Source organism: Bos indicus, chromosome 11 (assembly GCF_029378745.1).
Source record: "Bos indicus isolate NIAB-ARS_2022 breed Sahiwal x Tharparkar chromosome 11, NIAB-ARS_B.indTharparkar_mat_pri_1.0, whole genome shotgun sequence".
Lineage (NCBI taxonomy): Eukaryota > Metazoa > Chordata > Mammalia > Artiodactyla > Bovidae > Bos > Bos indicus.
In genome coordinates, this window is record NC_091770.1 from 44,013,843 (window position 1) to 44,040,843 (window position 27,001).

At 43.0% G+C, this 27,001-nt stretch overlaps 1 protein-coding gene and 1 long non-coding RNA gene across 8 annotated transcripts in view; one reads left to right on the top strand and one right to left on the bottom strand.

Moving 5' to 3' along the window:
• SEPTIN10 (septin 10) overlaps positions 1-19,779 on the top strand; it is a 50,336-nt gene extending 30,557 nt beyond the window's left edge. For 3 of the 6 annotated variants that reach the window (XM_070798745.1, XM_070798741.1, XM_070798747.1), the window contains 5 exons: positions 194-362; positions 7,016-7,148; positions 16,191-16,378; positions 16,849-17,005; positions 18,232-19,779. In XM_070798745.1, the coding sequence (XP_070654846.1) occupies positions 194-362; positions 7,016-7,148; positions 16,191-16,378; positions 16,849-16,966 (608 nt within the window). In that variant the 3' untranslated portion in view covers positions 16,967-17,005; positions 18,232-19,779. The remainder of the gene's footprint in view (positions 1-193; positions 363-7,015; positions 7,149-16,190; positions 16,379-16,848; positions 17,006-18,231) is intronic. The other 3 variants (XM_070798742.1, XM_070798743.1, XM_070798746.1) reach the window with 3 other exon arrangements.
• The window catches only part of LOC109566111 (uncharacterized), a 37,444-nt gene that overhangs the window by 5,546 nt on the left and 4,897 nt on the right, over positions 1-27,001 (bottom strand). For both annotated transcript variants that reach the window (XR_011569269.1, XR_002181752.2), the window contains exons 2-3: positions 19,845-19,994; positions 409-605 (exon numbers count right to left, since the gene is read on the bottom strand). This is a non-coding gene — a long non-coding RNA (uncharacterized lncRNA). The remainder of the gene's footprint in view (positions 1-408; positions 606-19,844; positions 19,995-27,001) is intronic.

Sequence of the window (27,001 nt, forward strand, 5' to 3'; positions counted from 1 at the left end):
CTGTAATTTGGTGTGTGTGATACAAGAAGTGCTTCCTTGGCTACTTGGGTGAAACAGCCATAGCTGTTCGTCAGACTGATCATTTCGCTGTTGCTTATTTCAAATGTGTTTTCATTTACTCATCCATTCAACAAATACCAATTGTGTGTCAGGACTGAAAGTCACTATTGGTATTTTCTCTCTCTCTGGCTAGTGGAGAATGAAAACCACTGCGACTTTGTCAAGCTCCGGGAGATGCTCATTTGTACAAATATGGAGGATCTTCGAGACCAGACCCACACGAGGCATTATGAGCTGTACCGGCGCCGCAAGCTGGAGGAGATGGGCTTCACGGATGTGGGCCCAGAGAACCAGCCACTCAGGTGAGCAGCCAGCCAATGGAGGAGTGGGTGGCAGGGAGGATGGTACCTCTTTATCTGTCCAGGATGACGGGAGAATCTCCCACACCATGAAAGACCACTTAATAATGATTTATTATCACGGTTTCTGTGCTGCTTGAATCACTGGAAGGCTTCTTGCTCTTGGAGGTCTCCAAGTCCTCATCCGACTCAGGGAGTTACGTAGAAGGAAGAACACAAGGTAGAATCTCAGGATTCCAGTACCTGCTGAAATAGAAACCAAAGGAAAAAACTCTCATTATTTGATTTTAATTTTGTATTTATATGAAAAAAATGAAAGTATATTATTATTTAAAAAGTTGGAAGATGAAATCATTAAATAAAACTATGAAGCTGTTGTCTCTCATCCTGATGGAAGTTCTGGAATGACTAAATGTAGGAAAATTTCTTATAAAGGAAGCATGAACATTTTTGTGGGGAGTCAGAGATTAGACTAAAGATATTACCATAAGTTACAGGAACTATAACTTGCTCAGTGGTTAGAGCATGAAGTGTTGTTGGAACTTCTTTTATTATTTTATATGCTGATACACTCCTGAGGTCTTTTTTTAAAATTAAACTATGCAAACGTGCTAAATCAGGTTTATTTTTATGTCACATTCCTAAACAATTCTGCTCAGGACCAGCACTGTTTTAAATCTGCTATGGGACCAAGGGTTCCTCGGCATCTCATTCTGACTCTGCAGCCCCTCCGTGGTGTCCTGTCTGCACCAGAGCAAACACCATGAGAGGGGGGAGCCCTAGAGCCAGCTGCCACTGCACGTGACCTTTGGGAAGGTTTAATATCAGGTGAGGCTAAACACTTTTCCATTCTACAGATTAATGAGTGTTTTAGCTCTGGCAGCGTAATAAACTAAGAATTCTATATAGCTCACCCTCCTCACCAATTTTGGGCGTGCTATAACAGACTGGTTCTAGTAAAGTGATTTTCTCTGCTGAAGAGAAACTGTCCAGCACTGGCATCCCTAGTGTTTCCCAGAGGAGGCTTCATTTCTCATTCTTCCAAGTCTGAGGTTACACAGGGGTCTCTGTGTGCATGAGTGAGAAGAGGGATAGATCGGTTATCAGTCACCTGTGGGTGATGTAGAAATACAGGCTCGGAATTTCTGGATATGGAATCTAAGAATCACATTTAAGTTAAAATCCGCATCCAGCCCTTTGTCAGGTATGTCCTGCTGGTCAGTGGGTAGATGTGCACCATGGGATAGAGAGACCCTGCCTGTGGAGGGCCCCAGAGTGGGGCGGGAGGAGGACGCTCCTGCCCTGTTATGATGAGCAGAAGCTGGGCATGAGGAGACCCAGGCGGGAGGCTGCTATGGGCATCCAAGCACAAACACAGGGGCTTGGCAGTGGTGGTGGCAGGGGGATGGTCAGATGCGTGTTTACCCTTCCAGGGGAACTGGAAGGTGAACTTAATGGGACTCAGGAAGGGAGAGGTGGGCCATGTTGAGGGGGACTGGGTTGTGCTGTCGCTGTACAGCAGTGCAATATAGTCCATTCGCTTCCTTTGCCATTCTCAGAAGAGCAGGCCATGTCAGTCATGATTACGGTGCTGGCCAGGGCTTGCAGGTTCGAAGGGAGAAAACCAGCAGTTTCATTCTACTGTTGGAGTGGAAGGATGAACAGACCATTTCCAGTCTTTCTTCCAGGACAGTGAGATGTCTTATGGGCCCAACTTAGGACGTGTGCCCATGTCTTGGCAGGGTGGGCGTGAGCCTGACTGGCTGTCCCACCAAGACGCCTCCTGTGGGGAGAAGTAGAATAGCAATACAACTGGAGACAGGTGGTGGGCAGGCAAGGTGAACAGCCATTCTTTTAGTATTTCTTCAGTTTGGGAAGCATTGTCCACTGGACAGGTGGAGAATGGGAAAGGAGGCTCTTCAGTGGATGGTAGGTGAGAGGGTAGGAGCAGTGGCTACAGGCTGCTGAAAGAGGATGGATGGCAGAAGCAGGAAGGATAAGGACTCCACTCGGGGATGGGGGTGCCTGCCTGCTGCCCAGGAGCTGGTGGGCCTCTACCCTGCCCTGGCCTGCAAGTCCTAACGAGACAAGATTCCCTGGGCCAGGCATGCACAGTATCTCTCCTCTTCATGCTTTCTCATTTGTGGATACACTGTTCGATAAAACTTCTGTCATTCTTTCTAGTCTGGGGTCTTAGGAAGGTTTCAGGAGTGTGGTTTCAAGAACTTATATTCCGTCTTTTGGGGAATCTTCCCATTTACTTCGTGTGTGTTCAACAGCAGTCACTATAATTTGCTTGGCATGTAAAATCTGTCCCTCGATATTGTATCAACTAGAAAAATAAGCCTGTCTGGATGACCTCTTCTCTTTAAGACCCCGCTTCCTCCCTGCAGCATCTTCATTTCCTTTCACTGACTGGTTGTGCGGAGTTGTGATTCATGTCCCAGTCTACCCACGCCAATCTCGTGCTTTTCATGAGGTTCAGGTAATGGCATTGTGTGTACCCTTAAGGTCTTAATTAACTGATCTTTAATTATTTAAACTACATAAAACATGCTTTTATAAACCTCAAATCCCTAAGCTACTTTAGATTAACATAACAGTCTTGTTGATCATCATTGCTCTAGAGTTTGGAAGGTCGATTTGTGTGGTATTTTAGAGTTCCTTAAGTGTCTGGAAAAATTTCTGTGTCATACACTTTGTTTCTTTGGAACTCTCAAGAAGTAGTTCCCTTTCTGTGTTTGGCCTACAGCAGAAGTGGGGGCGCTCAGCAGTCCTGGGAGAGCTGGACCCTAAGCTCACGGATGAGGTCCCAAGAGAGGGTCCTTACAGTTGGCTCTGTAAGCTTCCATGTCACGGTGGGCACGTGTGACAGATGGAGAGCACATCAGAGCAGTGCTTCCCTTTACCTTCTGCTGAGGCATCATTTTAGGCAGGATTTATCGGGGTTATGAATGTGGGCTTTGGAGCACGTCTGACCAGGTTCCAGCTCCAGTTCTGTCCTTGCTAACTCTGTCCCTCTGGGCAGATGACCTCACTCTGAGCGTCAGCACACTAACCCTGCAGGACAGTGTTGGTGCCTGTTCTTCAAGGTGCCACAGGGATTAGTGAGAGTCCAGACCAGTCCCTGCTGCTGCTGCTAAGTCGCTTCAGTCGTGTCCGACTCTGTGCGACCCCATAGACAGCAGCCCACCAGGCTCCGCCATCCCTGGGATTCTCCAGGCAAGAACACTGGAGTGGGTTGCCATTTCCTTCTCCAATGCATGAAAGTGAAAAGTGAAAGTGAAGTCGCTCAGTCGTGTCCGACTCTTTGCAACCCCATGGACTGCTGCCTAGCAGGCTCCTCCGTCCATGGGATTTTCCAGGCAGGAGTACTGGAATAGGGTGCCACAGCTATTAAGTGTCTGGTCTTTTCTCTTTGTCAAGTGGCTTGACTTTCCTCCTAAACAACTCAAGGGCTTGTGTAAATAAATTTCTGAGAACATTTTAAAAGTTAGATTTGACATGATTTAGATACATTATTTAAACCAAGTTATGTCTTTAAAAGCTATCAGTCCAGTGTAGGACCACTGAAATGTGAGTGAAGGTGGCATGACTGATTTAGAGCCTTCTTTAAAACAAGACCAAAACAAACACAGAAAAAATAAAACAAAAAAAAAAACCTCATAAGAAATAAGATGCCTCCTTGAGATCAGAGGCATTAATGTGATCATCGAGAACACTGTGTATATTTATAAACTTTGCTCCTAAAGACAATGTATAGGATTGTTGCTCCTTGGAACACATGGTGTAAGTACCACACACTCATGCTCAGCTGTAAGAACTAATGTGTAACATTTCTTACTCTGATTTTCCTTCAGTTCAGTTCAGCTACTCAGTCGTGTCTAACTCTTTGTGACCCCATGGACTGCAACACACCAGGCTTCCCTGTCCATCACCAACTCCCAGACCTTGCTCAAACTCATGTCCATTGAGTCAGTGATGCTGTCCAACCATATCATCCTCTGTCATCCCCTTCTCCTCCTGCCTTCAGTCTTTCCCAGCATCAGGGTCTTTTCCAATGAGTCAGTTCTTCTCATCATGTGGCCAGAGTACTGGAGTTTCCGTTTCAGCATCAGTCCTTCCAATGAACACCCAGGACTGATCTCCTTGCAGTCCAAGGGACTCTCAAGAGCCTTCTCCAACACCACAGTTCAAAAGCATCCATTCTTCGGCACTCAGCTTTCTTTATAGTTCAACTCTCACATCCATACATGACTACTGGAAAAACCATAGCTTTGACTAGATGGGCCTTTGTTGACAAAGTAATGTCTCTGCTTTTTAATATGCTATCTATGCTGGCCATAGCTTTTCTTCCAAGGAGCAAGCGTCTTTTAATTTCATGGCTGCAGTCACCACCTGCAGTGGTTCTGGAGCCTGCCAAAATAAAGTTTTCACTGTTTCCATTGTTTCCTCATCTGTTTGCCATGAAGTGATGGGACTGTATGCCATGATCTTAGTTTTCTTAATGTTGAGTTTTAAGCCAACTTTTTCACTCTCTTCTTTCACTTTCATCAAGAGGCTCTTTAGTTCTTCTTCACTTTCTGCCATAAAGGTGATGTCATCTGCATATCTGAGGTTATTGATATTTCTCCCAGAAATCTTGATTTCAGCTTGTGCTTCATCTAGCCCCGCATTTTACATGATGTACTCTGCATATAAGTTAAATAAGCAGGGTGACAGTACAGCCTTGACATACTCCTTTCCCAATCTGGAAACAGTCCATTGTTCCATGTCCAATACTAACTGTTGCTTCTTGACCTGCATACAGATTTCTCAGGAGGCAAGTCTGGTGGTCTGGTATTCCCATCTCTTGAAGAATTTTCCACAGTTTGTTGTGATCCACACAGTCAAAGGCTTCGACATAATCAATAAAGCAGAAGTATGTTTTTCTGGAACTCTCTTGCTTTTTTGATGATCCAGCAGATGTTGGCAATTTGATCTCTGGTTCCTCTGCCTTTTCTAAATCCAGCTTGAACATCTGGAAGTTCACAGTTCATGTAATGTTGAAGCCTGGCTTGGAGAATTTTGAGCATTACTTTGCTAGCGTGTGAGATGACTGCAATTGTGCAGTAGTTTGAACATTCTTTGGCTTTGCCTTTCTTTGGAATTGGAATGAAAACTGACCAATTTTCCTTAAAGGTATACAGTTCTATCCATAAAAGATTTATTTCTCTGGTTAGACAAGATTAGTAAAATTCCTAAATTTTATCACATTTTAAATCTACTTAGCTATAAAGTATTTTCATAAGCAGTAGAAATTTCTAATCATGACACACCTGTTAAAGTCAGTTTATTGTATTCCCTGTTAAACATTGGGACGTTCTCTCAGTGAGCTGCGGTGGAAGGGCTCAGCGCTTCTGCATGTGGGGAGGTCTGTGGTTCCTCTGAAATTTCACAGGCAAGAGAGGCGCTTGCCATGGAGTTCCAGGAAGTCCCTGCTCTGTGGGCTACACTGGCCCTACTTCCCTGCAGTCTCTGTCATTAGATGAACATTTATGAAGAAACCGTAGTGTCAGAGAGCTCTGCTGGACAGCTGGATTACAAAGATGCTGAGCTGGTGGAAGAGAGATGCAGTTGGGGTGGGAATGCCCAGGAAGAAGTATAAACAAAGAGCCATGGAAGTGTGTGGAGGGAACAGGGGATTCCACCCAGGGAGACTAGAAGCGGATTCCTGGAGGGATAGGACTTGTAGGGCAGAGTGAGGGCAAGGGTAGCAGGCAGTGGCTGGAGCAAGAGATGTGTGCCTGAAACCTGAGGAGGAGAGGTCTGTTTGCAGGATTCTGCAGTTTCTAAAGTGCTCTCGTTTTGAAGATAATATAACTAATGCAGAAGGAAAAGATAAAAGAGATCTGTGTTTTTGGTGGAAAAATCTGAGGAGTGGCAGGAAGAACAAAATGAAAGAAAGATGAACTCAAATCTTAGAGCTCAATTAGATTATTAAAACAGTGAAGGCAGAAAAGCTCAAAGACCAAGTTGGGCTGAACAGTGTGTCTGTAGAAATCAAAATAAGCCTGGACTGAGATGATGTTGGGGTCCCAGGCTGAACTCCCAGACCCTGGTGATCAGACGTAGTGACGAATAGAGGGGAGGAGTCCAGAGAAGTGGATGGAGGAACCCGTGTGGGGTGAAACGAGCACTTTTGGGAGTGCTGGCACAGCAGGGACCCACAGACAGACCCGCGGTCCCTGAAGGAGGTGGGCTCTCCCTGCCTGTGGCTCCCTGGAGGCACACACGCGGTGACAGTCACGAGGCCTAACCTGGAAGTTTGAATGTTTGCAGGTTTCTACGTCATCTTGCTAACATGCTGCTGCTGCTGCTAAGTCGCTTCAGTCATGTCCGACTCTGTGCGACCCCATAGACAGCAGCCCACCAGGCTCTGCCGTCCCTGGGATTCTCCAGGCAAGAACACTGGAGTGGGTTGCCATTTCCTTCTCCAATGCATGAAAGTGAAAAGTGAAAGTGAAGTCGCTCAGTCGTGTCCGACTCTTTGCGACCCCATGGACTGCAGCCTACCAGGCTCCTCCACCCATGGGATTTTCCAGGCAAGAGTACTGGAGTGGGGTGCCATTGCCTTCTCCGTTGCTAACATGAGAGTAACACAAATAACTTTTCAGTCTTCAGGAGACCTACGAAGCCAAGAGACACGAGTTCTATGGTGAGCGCCAGAGGAAGGAAGAAGAGATGAAGCAGCTATTTGTGCAGCGCGTGAAGGAGAAAGAAGCCATCCTGAAAGAAGCTGAGAGAGAGGCAAGTGTGCTATTTGCTGTGATTTCTATTTGGGGTGTCCTATTAACCTGGGGGTCTATCTCAAGAATTAACAGGTGGTTTTGAAGATGAGCTGTTCTTTAAGAGTAGCTATTCTAACATGTAGTCTTTGGATGCAGAATTTTACCAAAAAAAAAAAAATCACAGGCTGAAAACAAAAAATTTTGCCTTTGTGAACAAAGTGTCTTTGATTAGAAGTGGTGTATTGAGTGCTGGTAGAGGACTACATTATCAAGAAGGGTTTCAACTATCTTAACTAGGAGGCAGAGATGCTTTAGCTAAGGTTTGATAAGCCCTTTTGAGTTTTGAGAGTCACTCACACTGTTGTTTGCTGGAAGTGGGTGGCTCAGAGCTGTTGAGTGTGAAGTCAGGCTTCCTGGGGGAGGTGGGTGGTCCAGGTGGCCTTTGGGTGGCCTTGGCACAGAATTATCTGCAAAGAATTTTGTTTGGTTCTCTTTAGTTTTGTTTGCTTGTGGTTCTTCAAGGATAAATTTTACCTTTACTTGAGTTAAGGTATCTTCTGTAGACTTAACTGCAATGGCTGCATCTAAGTAAATGGATTCTAAGTTAAGCTGAGGATCAAAAAGGAAGAGCTGCAAAAAAAAATTTCTGAGAGAAGACAGGAATGTTAATACAAATGAACTTGCTAATATGAGAGGTCCTGAAGAGTTATTTGTTGTTCTTGTTCAGTCACTCAGTCATGTCCAACTCTTTGAGAGCCTATGGACTACAGCACAGCAGGCTTCCCTGTCCTTCACCATCTTCCAGAGCTTGCTCAAACTTCTGTTCATTGAGTCAGTGATGCCATCTAACAATCTCATACTGTCGTCCCCTTCTCCTCCTGCCTTCAGTCTTTCCCAGCATCAGGGTCTTTTCCAGTGAGTCAACTCTTCACATCAGGTGGCCAAAGTATTGGAGCTTCAGCATCAGTCCTTCCAATGAATACTCAGGATTGATTTCTTTTAGTATTGACTGGTTTTATCTCCTTGCAGTCCAAGGGACTCTCTAGAGTCTTCTGCAACACCACAGTTCAAAAGCATCAATCCTTCGGCCCTCAGCCTTCTTTATGGTCCAACTCTCATATCCATCCATGACTACTGGAAAAACCATAGCTCTGACCATACGGACCTTTGTTGGCAAAGTAATGTCTCTGCTTTTTAATATGCTATCTAGGTTGGTCATAGCTTTTCTTCCAAGAAACAAGCATCTTTTCATTTCACGGCTGCAGTCATCATCTGCAATGATTTTGGAGCCAAAGAAAATGAGGTCTGTCACTGTTTCCATTGTTTTCCCATCTATTTGCCACAAAGTGATGGGACTATATGCCATGATCTTAGTTTTCTGAAGTTTTAAGAAAACTTAAAAAAGTTTCAAACCAACTTTTTCACTCTCCTCTTTCATCAAGAGGCTCTTTAGTTTTTCACTTCCTGCCATAACGGTGGTATCATCTGCATATCTGAGGTTATTGATACTTCTCCCAGCAATCTTGATTCCAGCCTTGCTTCATCCAGCCCAGCATTTCACATGATGTACTCTGCACAGAAGTTAAATAAGCAGGGTGACAATATACAGCCTTGATGTACTCCTTTCCCAGTCTGAAACCAGTCTCTTGTTCCATGTCCTGTTCTAATTGTTGCTTCTTGACCTGCATACAGGTTTCTCAGGAGTCAGGCAAGGTAGTCTGCTATTCTCATCTCTTTAAGAATTTTCCAGTTTGTTGTGATCCACACAGTCAAAGGCTTTAGTGTAGTCAATGAAGCAGATGTTTTTCTGAAATTCTCTTGCTTTTTCTATAATCCACCAGATGTTGGCAATTTGATCTCTAGTTCCTCTGCCTTTTCTAAATCCAGCTTGAACATCTGAAAGTTCAAGGTTCACATACTGTTGAAGCCTGACTTGGAGAATTTTGAGCATTACCTTTGCTAGTGTGAAAGATGACTACAATTGTGCGGTAGTTTGAACATTCTTTGGCATTGCTTTTTTTTTGGGCTTGGAATGAAAACTGACCTTTTCCAGTCCTGTGGTCACTGCTGAGTTTTCCAAATCTGCTGACATATTGAATGGAGCACTTAACAGCATTATCTTTTAGGATCTGAAATAGCTCAACTGGAATTCCATCACCTCCACTAGCTTTGTTCGTAGTGATGCTTCCTAAGGCCCACTTGACTTCACATTCCAGGATGTCTGGCTCTAGGCAAGTGATCACTCCATCCATCGTGGTTATCTGGGTCATAAGATCTTTTTTGTGTAGTTCTTTTGTGTATTCTTGTCACCACTTAGTATCTTCTGCTTCTATTAGGTTCATACCGTTTCTGTCCTTTATTGTGTGCATCTTTGCATGAAATGTTCCTTTGGTATCTCTAATTTTCTTGAAGAGATCTCTAGTTTTTCCCATTCTATTGTTTTCCTCTGTTTGTTTGCACTGTTCACTTAGGAAGACTTTCTTATCTCTCCTTGCTATTCTTTGGAACTCTGCATTCAGATGGGCAAAATGATTGTCTAAGGAGGTCTTACAAATAGCTGAGTAAAGAAGAAAAGCAAAAGGCAAAAGAGAAAAGGAAAGATATACCCATCTGAATGCAGAGTTATTTGTAATCAAATTATCCATGAGAACATGCATGCATGCTCAGTCATTTCAGTCATGATCAACTCTTTGCAACTCCATGGACTATTGCCCAACAGGCTCCTCTGTCCGTGGGATTCTCCAGGCAATACTGGAGTTGGCTGCCATGCCCTTCTCCAGGGGATCTTCCCGACCATCTCTTGCTTTTCCTGCACTGGCAGGCAGGTTATCGCTAATGCCACCTCGGAAGCTTAATTTAACTATACAAACCTATTATTTAAAATACTCTGATAGTACTTGCTATTTAAATAAACCCAATAGTAAGTGGTTTTATAAATTTAATAATGTATAAATATATCTTGTCTATAATTTGATCTTTATTTTCAAAAAGTTCAGACAATGGGAAAGTGAAAGTACAGGGTACCCATGTCCATCCCCACACCTAGATTTAGAATGGACATATCACCATCTTTAGAGTGTATGTTTTCCTGGCTGCCTGAAGGCTGGTGTAAACATCAAAGGCATGTCATGCATTCCTGAAGCTCAGGTGCCTTCTCCTCCATAACCATGGTACCAGTATTACACCTAAGAACAGTAATAGCAATGCCACAATCTAACCTGATCATCAGTTCATAATCAAATTTCTCCAGTCATCCCAAGATTATCTTTTGTTATTCCTTTCTATTTGGTGATTTTTTGTTTTTGAACCAGAATTCAATCTTAGGTCTAATATTGCATTTAGTGTTCTGTTTTGTGTCGTCTCTTATTCGAGAACAGTGCCTAGCTTGAAGTTATTTTGAAATACAAACATTGAGGAAGACTGTGATGAGTAGGAAACTGTGCTGGCTTTTCTTCTGATTAGCATACACTTCTCTTGTAAGAGTTTCTCTCTCATGTATCATGGTTCTCAGTTTCTCCAAGGAGAAGATGTAGAAGTGGTTTACAGTTGAATTTTAATTTTTAAAAACCCCCATAAGAATATTTGGGCTTCCCTGGTGGCTCAGATGGTAAAGAATCTGCCTACAATACAGGAGACTTGGGTTCAATCCGTGGGTTGGGAAGATCCCCTGGAGGAGGGCATGGCAACCCACTCCAGTATTTATGCCTGGAGAATCCCCATGGACAGAGTACCCTGCCAGGCTACAGTCCTTGGGGTCGCAGAGTCAGATACAGCTGACAGACTTTCACTTCACTAATTTCTTCAAAACATCTGTTAATTATTCAATAATTATCCATGAGTTACACATAATAAAGGGCTTCCCTGGTGGGTCAGATGGTAAAGAATATGCCTGCCAATGCAGGAGACACTGATTCTATCCCTGGGTGGGGAAGATCCCCTGGAGGAGGGCATGGCAACCCACTCCAGTATTCTTACCTAGAATCCCCATGGACAGAGGAGCCTGGCGGGCTACAGTTCATGGGGTCGCAAAGATTTGGACATGACTGAGCAACTAAGCACAATTTTGCTCAAATGTGTATTACTTAAAAGTAAATTGAAAATTCAGGGTGACCAAATGGTTGAAAGAAAAAGAAGTATTATTTGTCACTAGGTGCTTTGTAGATTTTTTTTTAATGATTCAAACACTGTATTGTATTAATGATGAAGTTATGAGTTTAAAGTTGTCACAAGAGTGACAACTTATAATTATGTAAGCTTACAAATAGTAGATTAGGGACCTGTTTTATTCATATTACAATAATATTAATAAGTTCCCTCATGACCAGTTTCATCCTGCAAAGCTCGTAGGTTATCATCTATACTTTATAGAGTCAGGTCTGGTGAAGAAGGGCGTCTGGGGTCATCAGCGGTTATGTGAGTGATGATTCACTCAAGAACCATCAGGTGAGCTTCCCTGGTGGCTCAGGGACAAAGAATCTATCTGCCAATGCAGGAAACATGGGTTCCAATCCTGATCCAGGAAGCTTCCACGTGCTGAGGAACAACTAAGCCCTTGTGCCACAACTTTTGAGCCTCTGCTCTAGAGCCCATGCTCTGCAACAAGAGAAGTCACTGCAGTGAGAAGTCCTCACAGTGTAACTAGAAAGCAGACCCCGCTCGCAACTAGAGAAAAGCTCATGCAGCAAGAAAGACCCAGCACAGCCAAAAATAAATAAAAATTTTAAAAAAGGACCATCAATTGAAGTTCAGATGAAGGAGGACCATATAATTTATCCTCAGTGTTCGTGCAGTTTTGCAGAGAAAGGTGGCTTTTTAGTAATGACATTGAACAACAGATGTAAACCAGGTATCTACGGGGTAAACTGGGACATTCAAAGCTAGCTCATCAGTAAGACACTGGCAGGTAACCCACAGGATTATCTAAGTCTGAATTAGCTGACCCTGTTATTAAAATACCCTTGCCAATATGGTTATAAACAAATACCTCCTAATTCACCTTATGTATACATTAGGAGGAGAAGGCAATGGCACCCCACTCCAGTACTCTTGCCTGGAAAACCCCATGGATGGAGGAGCCTGGTAGGCTCCATGGGGTCGCTAAGAGTCAGACACGACTGAGTGACTTCACTTTCACTTTTCACTTTCATGCATTGGAGAAGGAAATGGCAACCCACTCCAGTGTTCTTGCCTGGAGAATCCCAGGGACGGGGGAGCCTGATGCGCTGCTGTCTATGGGGTCACACAGAGTCGGACACGACTGAAGCGACTTAGCAGTAGCAGCAGCATACATTAGGATGATTTTCATGTGGAGTATAGACTTAGCTGAAGATGCGGTGAACATTGGATAGGTAGAGCAGGGGATACACAGGACAGATGTCATGTCAAGACACTGTTTAAATGTTACCTTTTCTACATCTCTATCCACATCATTCTAGACGTATAGCCCTTCTTACACCACAAGAAAAAGTACAGTATATATTTATCCTCCAAGTGAAGTATATAACCATCATTCAAATGCTGCTGCTGCTGCTGCTGAGTTGCTTCAGTCGTATCTGACTGTGTACGACCCCATAGACGGCAGCCCACCAGGTTCCCCCGTCCCTGGGATTCTCCAGGCAAGAATACTGGAGTGGGTTGCCATTTCCTTCTCCAATGCATGAAAGTGAAAAGTGAAAGTGAAGTCACTCAGTCGTGTCTGACTCTTCGAGACCCCATGGACTGCAGCCTACCAGGCTCCTCCGTCCATGGGGTTTTCCAGGCAAGAAGAGTACTGGAGTGGGTTGCCATTGCCTTCTCCCATTCAAATGCTAGTACTTCCCAATTTTATATGTTAAGTAGGCTTCCCTGGTGGCTCAGACAGCAAAGAATTCACCTGCAATACAGGAGACCTGGGTTTGATTCCTGGGTTGGGAAGATCCCCTGGAGAAGGGAATGGCAACCCACTCCAGCCATGGACAGAGGAGCCTGGCAGGCTATAATCCATGGGGTTGCAAAGAGTTGGACACAACTGAGTGACTAACACACACAAACACAGAGAATAATCTTTCCTGGTTGGGCAGTTGGCTCAGCCATCATGCCCCCACCACACAGAGCCTCACTGGAAACTGTCTTCTAACTGTAAACACCCAGTTATCTATTGGGGCTTCCCTGGTGGCTCAGATGGTAAAAAATCCACTTGCAATGTTCGTGACCCAGGTTCGATCCCTGGGCCAGGAAGATCCCCCGGAGAAGGAAATGACAACCCACTTCAGTATTCTTGCCTAGAGAATCCCATGGACAGAGGACCCTGGTGGCCTACAGTCCACGGGGTCGCAAAGAGTCGTACACGACTGAGCGATTTCACTTTTCACTTAGCAACTAACACACACACATGTCTATTTCTTAATTGTTCACTTAATATTTATGCCTCTCCTGTTTCCACAATTACTGTAGATACTTTGAAGTAAACAAGTACAGCTGCACTAAAACCCAGACCTGGAGAGTCCAGAGTGAGTATATGCAGTATATATACAAGGTGTGGCTGAGCCACGGTCCTGGGTGCTTCTCAGAGACACTTCTGGGACCCCAGCAAAGTATAGAACTCAGGTCAAAGACACTGGCTAGTCTGGCAAGAAAGGAATGTTGTTTCTGGTATTCACTTTTAAAAATAGATACTTTAAAAGGTCACTGCACAGCAGAATGTACGATGTCCTCAGAAGCTCCTTTGTACAAGAGACAGCAGTGTACCATGTGGCCACAGACGCTTCAGAACATCATTGAGTAGTTTCAACAGCACAGAAGGTCTCCTGCTTTTAACTTTTCAAGTATTTGAAAATGTGTCTGAATTAAAGGCCTTGTAGTGAAAAGTGGTACCACAAGTCAGTGCTTCATATATGTGGAGTGGACTGTCACTGCCAAAAGCTGTGAACTCCATGTAATGTAAATAATTGTCAGATTCTGCCTACCCCCTTTTCTAGGCCATTTTTGTCTTTACAGTTTTCCTGGAATTTCTCGTCAACCTCATGAATGACATGTGAAGTACTCTACAGCTTTTCAGAATATTTAAAGTATGTACCCTCCATTTAAGGAATCAGAGATTGGATTCTACTCACATAATATATAATAAACCTGCCCTGTAGCCTCCCTTTCCAAGCATTACCCTCCCTTCTGCTCTTCTTCCCAATTCATGAGGGTGCACACATGCTCAGAGAGCTGCCACTCCACCAACTCTTTATAACTTTTTAAATTAATTTAATTGAAGGATAATTACTTTACAATATTGTGGTGGTTTTTGCCATACACTGACATGAATCAGCCATGGGTGCCCATGTGTCCCCCCGTCCTGAACCCCCCTCCTTCCCCACCCTATCCCTCTGGGTTGTCCCAGAGCACCAGCTTTGAATGCCCTGCTTCATGCACTGAATTTGCACTGGTCGTCTATTTTACATATTTTACATGTTTCAATGCTATTCTCTCAAATCATCCCACTCTTGCTTTCTCCCACATAGTCCAAAAATCTGTTCTTTACATCTTTGACTCTTGCTGCCTTGCATATAGGATCATTGTTACCTTCTAAATTCCATATATGTTAATACACAGTATCTGTTTCTCTTTCTAACTTACTTCACTCTATATAATAGGCTCCAGTTTCATCCACCTCATTAGAACTGACTCAAATGCATTCTTTTTTATAGCTGAGTAATATTCCATTGTGTATATGTACCACAACTTCATTATCCATTCATCTGCCGATGGACACCTAGGTTGCTTCCATGTCCTAGCTATATGTAATATATATATATATAAAGGCACATGCAGATGCTGAGGTGCTGATCTCTCTGAAAGTGACAGTCTCAGGAATACAAGAGTCTTTGGGCCTCACCTCACCTGTTCAACACTATTCTGTCTCTGTCTAAACTCTTCTGTGAGGTTTGCTGGCTCAGTAGATAGCTGCTCTGTATCCAGAACATCGAATTTTATTAGGAAGCAGCGTAGCTCTCTGCTGTCTCTGCCCTCAGCCTCTAGTTTTTAGCAAAGTATTTCCTCAATGATCATATGCCATCTTTTCTATAAACCAAGTCCTACTTTTTGTATACACATTAGGTTGCTGCCCAGAGCTAAAAATAATAATAGAAAATGAAACCAGACCCAGGAATCCCCCCAAAAAAGTGACTTTTTGATGCAGATTCTAGATGCTGTGCTTGTATTCTTGGCACACAGCTGATTCATAAGGAACCTGCTAAAGTCCCTAGATTTTTTTTTCAGATAAACAACAATTAAACCAGGGAAATCTGAAATCTCTAAACTTTGGCAAAACTCATTTTAATGAATGCGAGTATATTTAGCATAAATGAATTTTAAAGTGTTATTTCTCTTAGAGACAAAGTTTTTTTTCCCTCAATTATGGTGTAGATCCTACTACGGTGAGGGCAGCTAACCCTTAAACCACTGGGGAGTGAGCTGCGTAAGCCCATTTATAGGTGGGTGTTTTCACTTACTAAGTCCACAAGACTGCGCCATCCACACTCAGCTGAATCAGATACAGAGCTGACTGTGACACACATCTTCAACAGTGTTTGATTTAATTTTCAAGAAGGTGAATGACTGTGGAAAAACACTACAGATTTGTAAGGTTCTTGATTTAAACTGACACTGCTTTCCACACAGGTTCACCAGTGTAACCAACAGCTATTTCACTAGTACATGGTAAATTTATTTGGAAAAGATGGACTTTTTCCCCTATTTCTGAAAACTCGATTCTCTAATTTATGTCCCACACTTTTATTAATAACAGTTTTAGAAACTTTATTTGAAGAGGCTTTTTGGTGAAAATGTGTAGAGCAACTAAAGAGAAACTCTAAGAAGAGGTCAAATGTTTAAAAAACTGAGGTTTGTGAGGCTGTTTTTGTTTTGCTTGTGCGTTTTTGCATGGGAGCTCATGTCAGTTACTGTTAAAGCAGTTCCATGTGTGAACATCTGCCTGGTTGCTGTGCAGGCAGCCTGAGCAGGGCTGCAGCGCCAAGAGGCGCAGGTGTGTGCTGCCACACAGCATCCTCAGCAGGAATCTCACTTGGCTTCACAGCTCCAGGCCAAGTTTGAACACCTTAAAAGAGTCCACCAAGAGGAGAAGCTGAGGCTGGAAGAGAAGAGAAGACTTCTGGAAGAAGAAATCATGGCTTTCTCCAAAAAGAAAGCTACTTCTGAGATATACCAGAACCAGACCTTTATGACCCCAGGCAGCAACCTGAGGAAGGACAAGGACCGCAAGAAGTAAGCCCTTCCCCTGGTCTGACCCCTCCAGCCTCAGTGCCCCCTCTTCATGGCTCTTTGCCCTGTCTCCTTATTCCCCTCTGTCTCCTGCACTGAAACAAAAAGCTCCTTGAGAGCAGAGCCCTGGTCCCTCCTGGTGTGCGGATTCCCCAGCAGATAGAAGGGCACCTGCCACGTGTCTAGTGCTCTGTACACATCTGAGTGAATGTTTGCATGAATTTGTGAGTGAACACAACACAAATTTGCCAAAACGTGTGAGGGTCTGTGACCTGAGGGCACTGTCCACTCCAGGACATGTCTAGTAACCACTGACCTGTCAGTTCTGTCGACTTTCATGCCTGACAGAAGCTATATACTTTCCTGGGGAAATTAGAGACATAAGAAAATACTTGATAAAAAATTAATTCTTAGGTTTACTTCTTTTAAACAAATTCCGCTAATGATTTTGTGAGAATTTTTATTTTAATAAGGGAACCAGGCTATCGATTGGAACTCCTGTGCTTTGATGTCAGAGCTTGTGAAACGATTGGTGGACGTAAAGATGCAGAGGAAGGTAGAGAGGGACCCCGTGCGCCAGGGCGGCCTTGATAACAGGTGGAGGATGGCGCCAAGGCTTGTAGATCTGGGGTATGTGTTAAAATCAGTGTAACCAAAGTCTTAGAAAATAAGGTGGTTTTCCCTCCTTTGTATTTTTTTACTGTATTTCTCCCCCTTGAATGTCCTCCTCACTTTGCCTATTTGCACGCTCTGCTGAGCATCCAGCCCGCCTTGTGGCAGCTCAGATTCTCCTGGGCCTCACAAGGCAGTCCTCGGGTTTCTTTTATCACCACATTGTATTTCAAACCGGTATTGTCAGAATTCTTTATAAGTCACCTTCAAAAAGTTAGGAAAATATAACATTGCCTGTGATAGCTTTCCATTTTTGAACTATGGAGAGTTAAATCCATTTAATTTGGCCTGTGGATGTTAGGTTTGTGGGAAGAAGGAATTCTCATGTATAATCTTTTAACATAAGCTCTTCCAGGGAGTGGATCTGTTTTGTTGGCTGATGTATCCACCCTCAGTTCCTAGAACAGTGCCTGATACAAAAAAGGCATGCAGTTATTTGTGAAAAAAAAAAAATGAATACACTGAATTTAAAAAAATAAACCACCCCATTATCTGTGGGGGATTGGTTCCAGGAAGACACCAAAATCCACTGCTGCTCAAGTCCCTCATATCAAATGCATAGTTTTTGCACAGAACCTATGCACATTCTCCTGTACGTATTAAATCATTTCCAGGTTTTTTCTAACACCTAATACAATGGAAATAGAATATAAGTGCTAGGTAGACACTCGCCAGCAAGTGGCACATTCAGGTTTGGTTTTTTGGAACTTTCTGGAATTTTTTTCCCAAATACTTTCGATCCTCAGTCAGTTGAATCCTCAGATGTGGAACCCCCAGATCCAGAAGGCCAACTGTTTACATATAATTTATGACTTCTTTTCAATGTGTCTTGAATTATAAAACTAAGGGGCCGTTCACCTTCTCATCATCTCGACTTAGTCCGGTTTTACTAGACTAGTCTAGTCTAGTCTTACTAGACTTGGACTCCCCCATTTCATTCCATACTTGAAAAATAAGGTATGGGCTGCTGTTCGCAAAATCAGGGCCAAGCCCACAGTTTACGAGCTCAGAAAAATTTACCCTCAAGAAATGTTGATGTTTGTTTTTTCTTTTCCAGAGTCCCACAGCTAGATGTCCTATCATATACTAGACGTGTATCTGTAAAAACTTTGTAAAAGAAGTGATTTTTATTTCCTATATGGTTTTCTATTGTACCAAACAAAAGGTTTTTTTTCTCTTTCCAGCTCCAATTTTATGTAAAACAAAGGTTCCAGATCACAGAAGGTCATCACAAGCAAAAGCTATTAAAATGTTAGAATTATGCTTTGATTTTCTTGCTGTTTTTATTTGATGTATCACTTATGCTGTACTACTTATTCTTTATCTGGCAAATGGCCACAGTTACTGCCATTTATGGGAAAATACTTTTAAGTATGAGGTCAATATATAAGCCAGACTGGATGGTATTACTTATTCACTGTTAGTAGTTTAAGATAAGTTTGTGATGAATTGAGATAATTTCCCCTGCTGCCCACTGCCTGTCACTATACTGTGACAAGAGTGTCTGTTGGTGGCTTTGAAAATACAGGACTCATATATATTAGGCTCTGATTGCATATATATTCCAAGATGAATCTTTTGTGTACATACCAAAGGTATGTAAAGGTAAACTTTGGGGAATATGTTTTAAAATGTATTATGTACCTGAAACTCCAGCAGCTCAAAACTTTTAAAGTTTTGATATAATTATCCAGTTGGAAACATGATCCTAAGCTTTTGTATCAGATTACATAATATGTGCTTCAGCATTGTGGTCCATGTGTTGTTGTGATATGTTTAAGAGCAGAAACACTCAGGTAAATAAGCCCTTTTCTAGTGCTAAGTAACTTTAGAACTGGGTGTCTTCACACTGTGTGCATTAGTCTGTATTACATAATTGTTTAAAACTGTCTTCTAGGGTAAATAAAGTTATATCATCTTACTAAAAATATTTCTTAAGAAAATAAGCTATGAACATCTGAATATTAAAGATAAAAATTTAGGTAGTTCATATTGTAAAGCATATTTGAATTCAGTGCCTTAGCATTTGCAGAACAATGTAATGGTTTCTAACTTTTTCTTAACATTCATTAAGTTTTCACTTTTTGTACCTGAATATTCTAAATGAAACTGATATTTACTCTTGACAAATAAAATGTATCTACATATTTACTAAACTGTGTTTAAATCACCTTAACTTTTCTTTTTGCATATTGATCTTAAACACTTTATCAGAACTAGTTAATTATATGTTTGAGTTATTTTAAAACAGGGGTGGATGATCAGTACTTCTCAGACAACAGAGTGTTTTACATGGCACATGTCAGATTCTGAGCAGTGTATTTTTCACGAATTTCTGTTTAAGTCGCAAAAGAAACCTTTCCTTTTGTAGCACAGCTTATCCGGACCAACACTTTAAATTCCATTTTTTAATCTAAAGTTCACAAATGTCTCTTAGCCCTTTAGAACTTTAGTAACATAAGTTATAAGTATCACAGAAAAAGCTCTGCACTTTTTTCTCAGGATCAGTAATGCCCAGCCTCTGGAAGGTGGGAGCAGGAGAGCCGGTGAGTCCTCGCAGGCAGGTAGCCTGGCCTCCCGAGCCCGGCCAGTGCTGCAGCGCTGAGCCTTAGCCCAGGAGCGACGCGGCAAGCTCAGTGACCTGACGCGAGTGGGGGTTGTTCGTAGCCTATTATATCAAACTATGTATAAACAGCTATCCTGAACCATAATAAAGTTACTTTTAAGTGCCAGAGTGGTTGTTGGCATCTTACAAAAATTATTCAAGTTCCTAGTTGAAAAGATCATGGACACCTACCTCAGACCCTGGGCTGAACAGAAGGGCTGGCGCCTGTGCTGCGGGTGACGCTGCTGTGAAGGAGGCTCACCACATGTGCATGCCCACAGTGCGAGTCCTGTACTTGCTTCATGTATCTGCGACTCCATGTAAGATTCTACTTTAGAAGAGCTGCATGGCAAAGAAAAAATATTGTTTAAACAACTACAGTACAGGCAGACCTCAGAGACAGTGCAGGCTCAGATCCAGACCACCTATCCAATATAGTGAGTATTAAAATAAAGTAAGTCACATGAACTGTTTTTGGAGTGCATACAAAAGCCATGTTTACACTGTGCAGTATTCTTGTGAAGTGTGCAGTAGCTTATATCTAAGAAAACCAATACACATACCTTAGTTAATACTCAGTTGCTAAAAAATGCTAACCATCCCGAGCCCTCAGCAAGTTGTGGTAGTAACATTAAGATCTCTGATTACAGATCATCATAACAAATACAATAAGTTTGAAACACTATGAGAATTATCAAAATGTGACAGAGACAGAAAGTGAACAAATGCTGTGGGAAAACGGCACGGACACACCTGCTTGACGAAGGGCTGCCACATGCCTTCAGTGTGTAAAGAACACACACCTGCACAATACAGCGAGGTCTGCCTGGATGAAGCTCAGCTTCTCACAAAGCATATTAGTTCTCCAGGGTTACAGAGTGAGGTATTATCCACTGATGCTTGAAGCAATAAATTTCAGGGAATAAAATAAAGCCGCTGCTGCTGCTGCTAAGTCACTTCAGTCGTGTCCAACTCTGTGCGACCCCATAGACGGCAGCCCACCAGGCTCCCCCTGTCCCTGGAATTTGCCAGGCAAGAACACTGGAGTGGGTTGCCATTTCCTTCTCCAGTGCATGAAAGTGAAAAGTGAAAGTGAAGTTGCTCAGTCGTGTCCCACCCTCAGCGACCCTTTGGACTGCTAGACCTGTTTTATTATTTTTTTTATAAAGCATTTGAAACATAATTGTCTTTGACTGCCAACCACTAACCTTCGTACCAAGGACTGCATTTTTAAGTTCTTTCACACAGATTCTGATTCTAGGTTCCAAGCATCATGTGGAAGATTACTACCCCTATCTGGAAGATGAACTGTTTTAAGTCCTGTTTTCCTATTTGGACAGGAAATGGGGGCACAAACTGATGAAGCCCCTATGGAGCAGCCTCTCTCAGAAAGGCTCCTGCCCAGGGAGCACAGGAAAGCGCCGAGGTGACTGGCCTTGAAGGACTGAAGCAGCTTCAGATGTAGGAGGGGAAGAAGGTGACCTGGGTACAGGGAAGCCTGGGCACCCCAGGAAGCAGATCGATGTGAACAGAGGATCGGGGAAACATGAGGGGCAGGATGTGAGTGAGGGTGGGGGTTTAGAAGGAGGCAGGGAACAGACAAGGAGTTCATAAACCTAACCCATTGAGCAGGAGGAGTCACGGAGAGGTCTGACTTGCGTAGTCAGATACTCATCCAGAGTAGAGGGAAAGGTGTGATAAGGGATGAGCCAGGCCATGGGCAAGAAAACTCAGACTGAAGCCCAGGCCAGTAGTTCCTACCACAGCATGCACAGGAGAATAATCAGATAGTGTTTAAATAACACTGAGGCAGAAAGGAATATATAGTAAAAAAAAAAAAATGGCATGGATCAACCTAAATGAATAATGGCTATGTAAAACCCTGAAAATGTCCTCTGGAGCTAGAAATACAGAGGGAACTAAAGTTCAAGACTTCAGTGGCATGCCAGTTGAGAGTGGGATGAATGGAGTAGGAGGGCCTTGTGTTAACTGGGAGCAGGTAGAGATCCCCGTGCACCGTAACTGAGAGGCAGGAAGAGCACATAAGTGTGGTGACAAAGTGCCTTTCCAGCCAGCAAAAGGAAAACTAGCCTGATAAATGATAACCCAGAAGGAAACAAGGAAATAAAACAGATATGACAGTCAAAAAGCATTTAGTAATATGGTAGATTTAGGCCCAAACCAGTAATCACAATAAATTTTTTTTTAGGCAAAAGTTTTTTAAAATCAGCTATGTCACTTTACAAGAAAGGATTAAAGTTTTCCATCCTGACAGGTAAAGGTACATCATGTGCATTCAACCAAAAGCTGCTGTGCAGCTGTGCTGTGCTGTTCTTAATTACTCAGTTGTGTCTGACTGTGACCGCATGGACTGTAGCCCGCTGGGCTCCTCTGGCCACGGGGATCCTCCAGGCAAGAATACTGCAGTGGGTTGCCAGGCCCTCCTCGCTATTCAGCTATATTCTCTATAGAAGGCATCACTTCTGTAGGATGAAGACAGCCTTGCTGGGGGGCAACCTGGCCTCAGGAGCAGGAAGAAACCAACAGCTGGTGCAGGTGCCTCAGGTCTACAGTGTGTGGGGATGATGTGGCTACAGAAGCCTGTAAAACTCATGCAACCTAACACCTTAACAATGAAGCCTAATAACATTCTGAGAAAGGACAGAATAATCTAATCTCGTATATGAGCAAAGATGCAAAAATCCTGAACAGGTTACTAACAAACTAAATCCAGAAAAATGTATTTAAAAAGACAGTTCCCAATATCCAGGAATGCAATGATGTTTTAACAGTAGGAAATTAACCAGTGTAACTCAAAGCATGAACATTAAAAATCATATGGTCATCCCTGTAGAATCAGAAAATATTGATAAAATGTAGCATCTTCAATATTTTTTAAAAAGATAAGATTCTTAGAACACTGAATAGAAGGAAACTTCCTCAATTTGATAAAGGGTACCCACAAACAGCAACCCAGAGTAGGCATCACACTTTAAGGCTGGAGGCAAGGAAGAGTGGCAAGACCATCCCTTCTGTTAGACACATCACTGGAGCCAGCAGTCACCTCTGGAGGCAAAAAATTAAGATGATCTCAGTTCTCACAGGTGACACGGCTCTGTCTGCAGCGAGTCCACCTGAAGCAGTGGTCAGAGCACTGAGCACTGAGGTCAGGAGTCCACAGGGTCGTGGGCACAGATGCCCACCTGATGACTGAATGCGGCTGGCCACTGGGCAGGCTCAGTGCCTGACACTCTGTTCTCACTAAGCAGAGTCTCAGCTCTTGAAGCTGGGTCCTCAGCTCTGTCCCACCTACTCTGTATGGCCTCGACAACTGCCCTTCATTAACTGGCTTGTGCTCAGGTTCTGCTGCCCCCAGGCCTGTCCAACTGTGGTTCAAAGTCAAGGTCCTCCACAAGGCCAACTTGATCCCGGGTGCCTGTACATGGCCTGTGCCTCTGTGAGGGAATCCCAAGCAGTCTGCTTTAATTCCTGCCTGTGGGGAAATTGTCACTTGTGTGGGCAGAGTCACCACAGGCTGGGGTCACCCACCACAGAGCTGCGTGGTCCCAGACCTTCAGTTCTCCTGCCCGGGCTCCCAGGGAAGAGCTGACCAAACAAGTAAACCACCCCAGGGCACCGCCCACTGCACGGCCCCTCATGGCTTTCTACAGCTGCTCCTTCTGGGGCCTCCCACTCCCAGTAGCTCTCGAGACTCTTGGGCTCCTCTTTGAACTTTGGGAAGCAAGCAGTCTGTGCTGCTGCCCCACCAGACGGATCAGCAAAGAGGGTGAGGTGAGGTCCAGGGAAGAGAGACCTGCGCTCATGGAGGTGGAACAGGAGTCAGAGTCTGGTCTGACCTGTCTCCTCCTGTGATGGTGGCCATGCTGGGCAAAGGAAACCTGGCACTTCTGAGTCTTTCCAAGTGAACAGTGAAGCTTTCTGTCCACAATACTTGTCTCTGAACGTCTTATGCATCAACACAGGCTGCTGCACAGAAAGAACGTCTCCAGGAAGCAGTGGGCTGAGGGTCACGTTCCTGGGCATCAGGAAATAGCTTATCAAGTCCCTCATGTCAGAGAACAGGAGCGGAAGGCAGGCAGCCTCTGAATCAAAGCCAGGGCCTGCCCCAGATTTTGTTTTCACTCCCCTTTCCCTATTTCCCTGCGGAATTGTTGACTACAGTGTTTAAGATGTTACTCCACACGGGAAAAATACTAGCTTTAAAAAGATGCTTGCAAAGAAGAAATACAGATGGTTAATAAACACATGAAAAGATGCTCAACATCATTCATTACAGAAATGCAAATCAAAACTACCACAAGGTATCATCTCATGCTGGTCAGAATGGCCACCATCAAAAAGTCTATAAACAATAAATGTGGGAGAGGGTGTGGAGAAAAGGGCACCTTCTTACACTGTTGGTTAGAATGCAAACTGGTACAGCCACTATGGATAACAGTGTGGAGATTCCTTAAAAAACTGGAAATGGAACTGCCATATGAGCCAGCAATCACACTGCTGGGCATACACATCAAGGAAACTAGAATTGAAAGAGACACACACATGTACCCCAATGTTCACTGCAGCACTATTTACAACATCTAGGACATGAAAGCAACCTAGACGTCCATCGGCAAATGGGTAAGGAAGCTGTGGTATATATACACAATGAAATATTACTCAACTATAAAAAAAGAATGCATTTGAGTCAGTTCTAATGAGGTGGATGAAACTGGAGCCTATTACATACAGCGAAAGTAAGTCAAATAGAAACATTAATACAATATATTAATGCATATATATGGAATTTAGAAAGATGGTAATGACGACACTATATGCAAGGCAGCAAAACAGACACAGATGTAAAGAATAGACTTTTAGACTATGTCAGAGAAGGCAAGGGAGGATGATTTGAGAGAACGGCACTGAAACATGTATATTACTGTATGTAAGATAGGTAACCAGTGCAAGTTCAATGCATGAAGGAGGGCACCCAAAGCTGGTGCTCTGGGACAACCCAGAGGGATGGAATGGGATGGGAAGGAAGGTGGGAGGGGGGTTCGGGATGGGGGGACACGTGCACCCATGGCTGATTCATGTCAATGTATGGCAAAACCCACCACAATATTGTAAAGTAAAAAGCCTCCAATTAAAATAAATTAACTAATTAAAAAAAAAAGATGCCTGAAGAAGGAAACATCTTCGACACTCCAAGGAGTCTGAATGGTGGTGTTACCGAGTTCGCACTCATCCTGCTCTTAATACAACGGGTCAATAAATCAAGAGACGAGTTGTTGGGACAAGGAGTAGTGACTTTATCTGGAAAGCCAGCACACTGAGAAGACGGTGGGCTTGTGCCCCAAAGAACCATCTTGCCTGAGTTAGAATGCAGGCCCCTTTTATACCAAAGGGGAGGGAATAAAGTCAGACACTTCCAGATTCCCATCAGCCTCCAGAGGGAACATGTGAATTTCATCCTCCTATAGTCACTCACAGGTAGGCCTGGTCAGGAGGGTTCCTGGAAGGTATTTTAGCTTACTGCTCATTACCTGGGAGGTGGGGTTCCCAGAGATGGGCCATTATGTAGAATTTAGGGCTTATAGTGAACATCCCTTTAGTGACTAACATAGAATACAAGTTAATTCTATTAAGAGGTTTTTCCCTATTACTAGAGAAACGAGGTTAAGAATAAACAAAGATCTCATCAAGAACAATGCCAACCAACAGACAATACCTTTTCAAATGCTAAATGAAAAAAAGAACCTAGAATTCCATGCCAGTAGAAATATCTTTCAAAAATATAGGCAAAAGAGAGATATTAAGACAAGCAACAGCTGAAAAATTTCACCACTAACACACCTGGATGACATGAAATGTTAAAGGGGGTGATTCAGGCAGAGGGAAAATGACACCTAAAGGAAATTCAAATTTACACAAAGTAACTGGAAATGGTAAATACATAACTTAAAATCTTTTTTTCTAGTTTAAAAAGTGCTTTGATATCATACTACTATGTATAAAATAGATAACCAACAAAGACCTACCACAAAGCACAAGGAACTATACTCAATATTTTGTAATATAAAGAAAAAGAATCTGAAAAAACAGATATAATTGTATCTCTGAATCACTTTGCTGTACACCTAAAACACACACAATACTGTAAACCAACTATATACTTCAATATAAAAATATTTTAAACTGCTTTAAGATAATCAATTGTTTAAAGCAAAATCAAAACAGACTATGGGCTTTTGTAACACATACAGAAGGAAAACACGAAAACAGCAGCCTGGAGACTGAGGGCAGAATTGGCATATCTGAATAATAAAAATGCTCACAAAACAAGTGAAGAGGCATAATGTGTATCTTTAACACCAGAATGACTTATCAATGATAACTAAATATACATATTGTAAACCCAAAGCAATCACAAAATTTCAAAACAAAAGTATGCCTGGAGTCAAAAAGGAAATAAAATTCCTTTTTATTTTAGGAAAACAGAAAAATAACAAGTCCAAAGCAGAAAGAGGGAGAAAAAAGAAATAATGAATGGGTGAAAAACAATAGCAAGATTGTAGACTTAAATTTGATTACATTGTTGCGACCAGTCAGAACACTCCAATGTTAACAGGCAGAGACTGTCAGGTTGGATTTTAGAAGTAAAATACAGTTATACACTGTCTACTAAAACACTACTTTAAATATGAAGACAGAGTAAAAGGATGGAAAAATACATCTCCCGAAAACATGAATGAGACAAAAACTAAAACGGCAGCATAACCAAAGGGGTTAGTCACTCAGTCGTGTCCAGCTCTTTGTAACCCCTGGACTGTAGCTCGCCAGGCTCCTCTGTCCATGGAATTCTCCAGGCAAGAATACTGCTGTAGGTTACCATTTCCTCCTCCAGGGAGCTTCCCATCCTGGAGATGGAACCCAGGTCTCCTGCATTGCAGCCAGATTCTTTATCCTCTGAGCCACCAGTGGGAGCATAACCAAGACAAAGTCAATTCAGAACAAGGACCTGCATAGGGATAGGGATAAAGGGGTCATTTCTGAATGATAATGGGGCCGATTTACCAGGAGAATCTATCGACCATGTGTCTTTGCACCTAATAACTAAGTAAAAGTACCTGAAGAAAAAACTGACAGAACTTGAGACCTGCAGATACCACAGAGGTTAAAAGAATAAGCCCACCCTGTGACAGGAAATGCCAACAAGGTTCTCTCAGTAACTGATACAACAAAAATCTACAAAGCTCAAGAAAACTTAAACAACGCTATCAATCAGTTTGATCTAACGGACATTTAGAGGTCACTCCAACCCCCAGGAGAGGACACACAGTCTC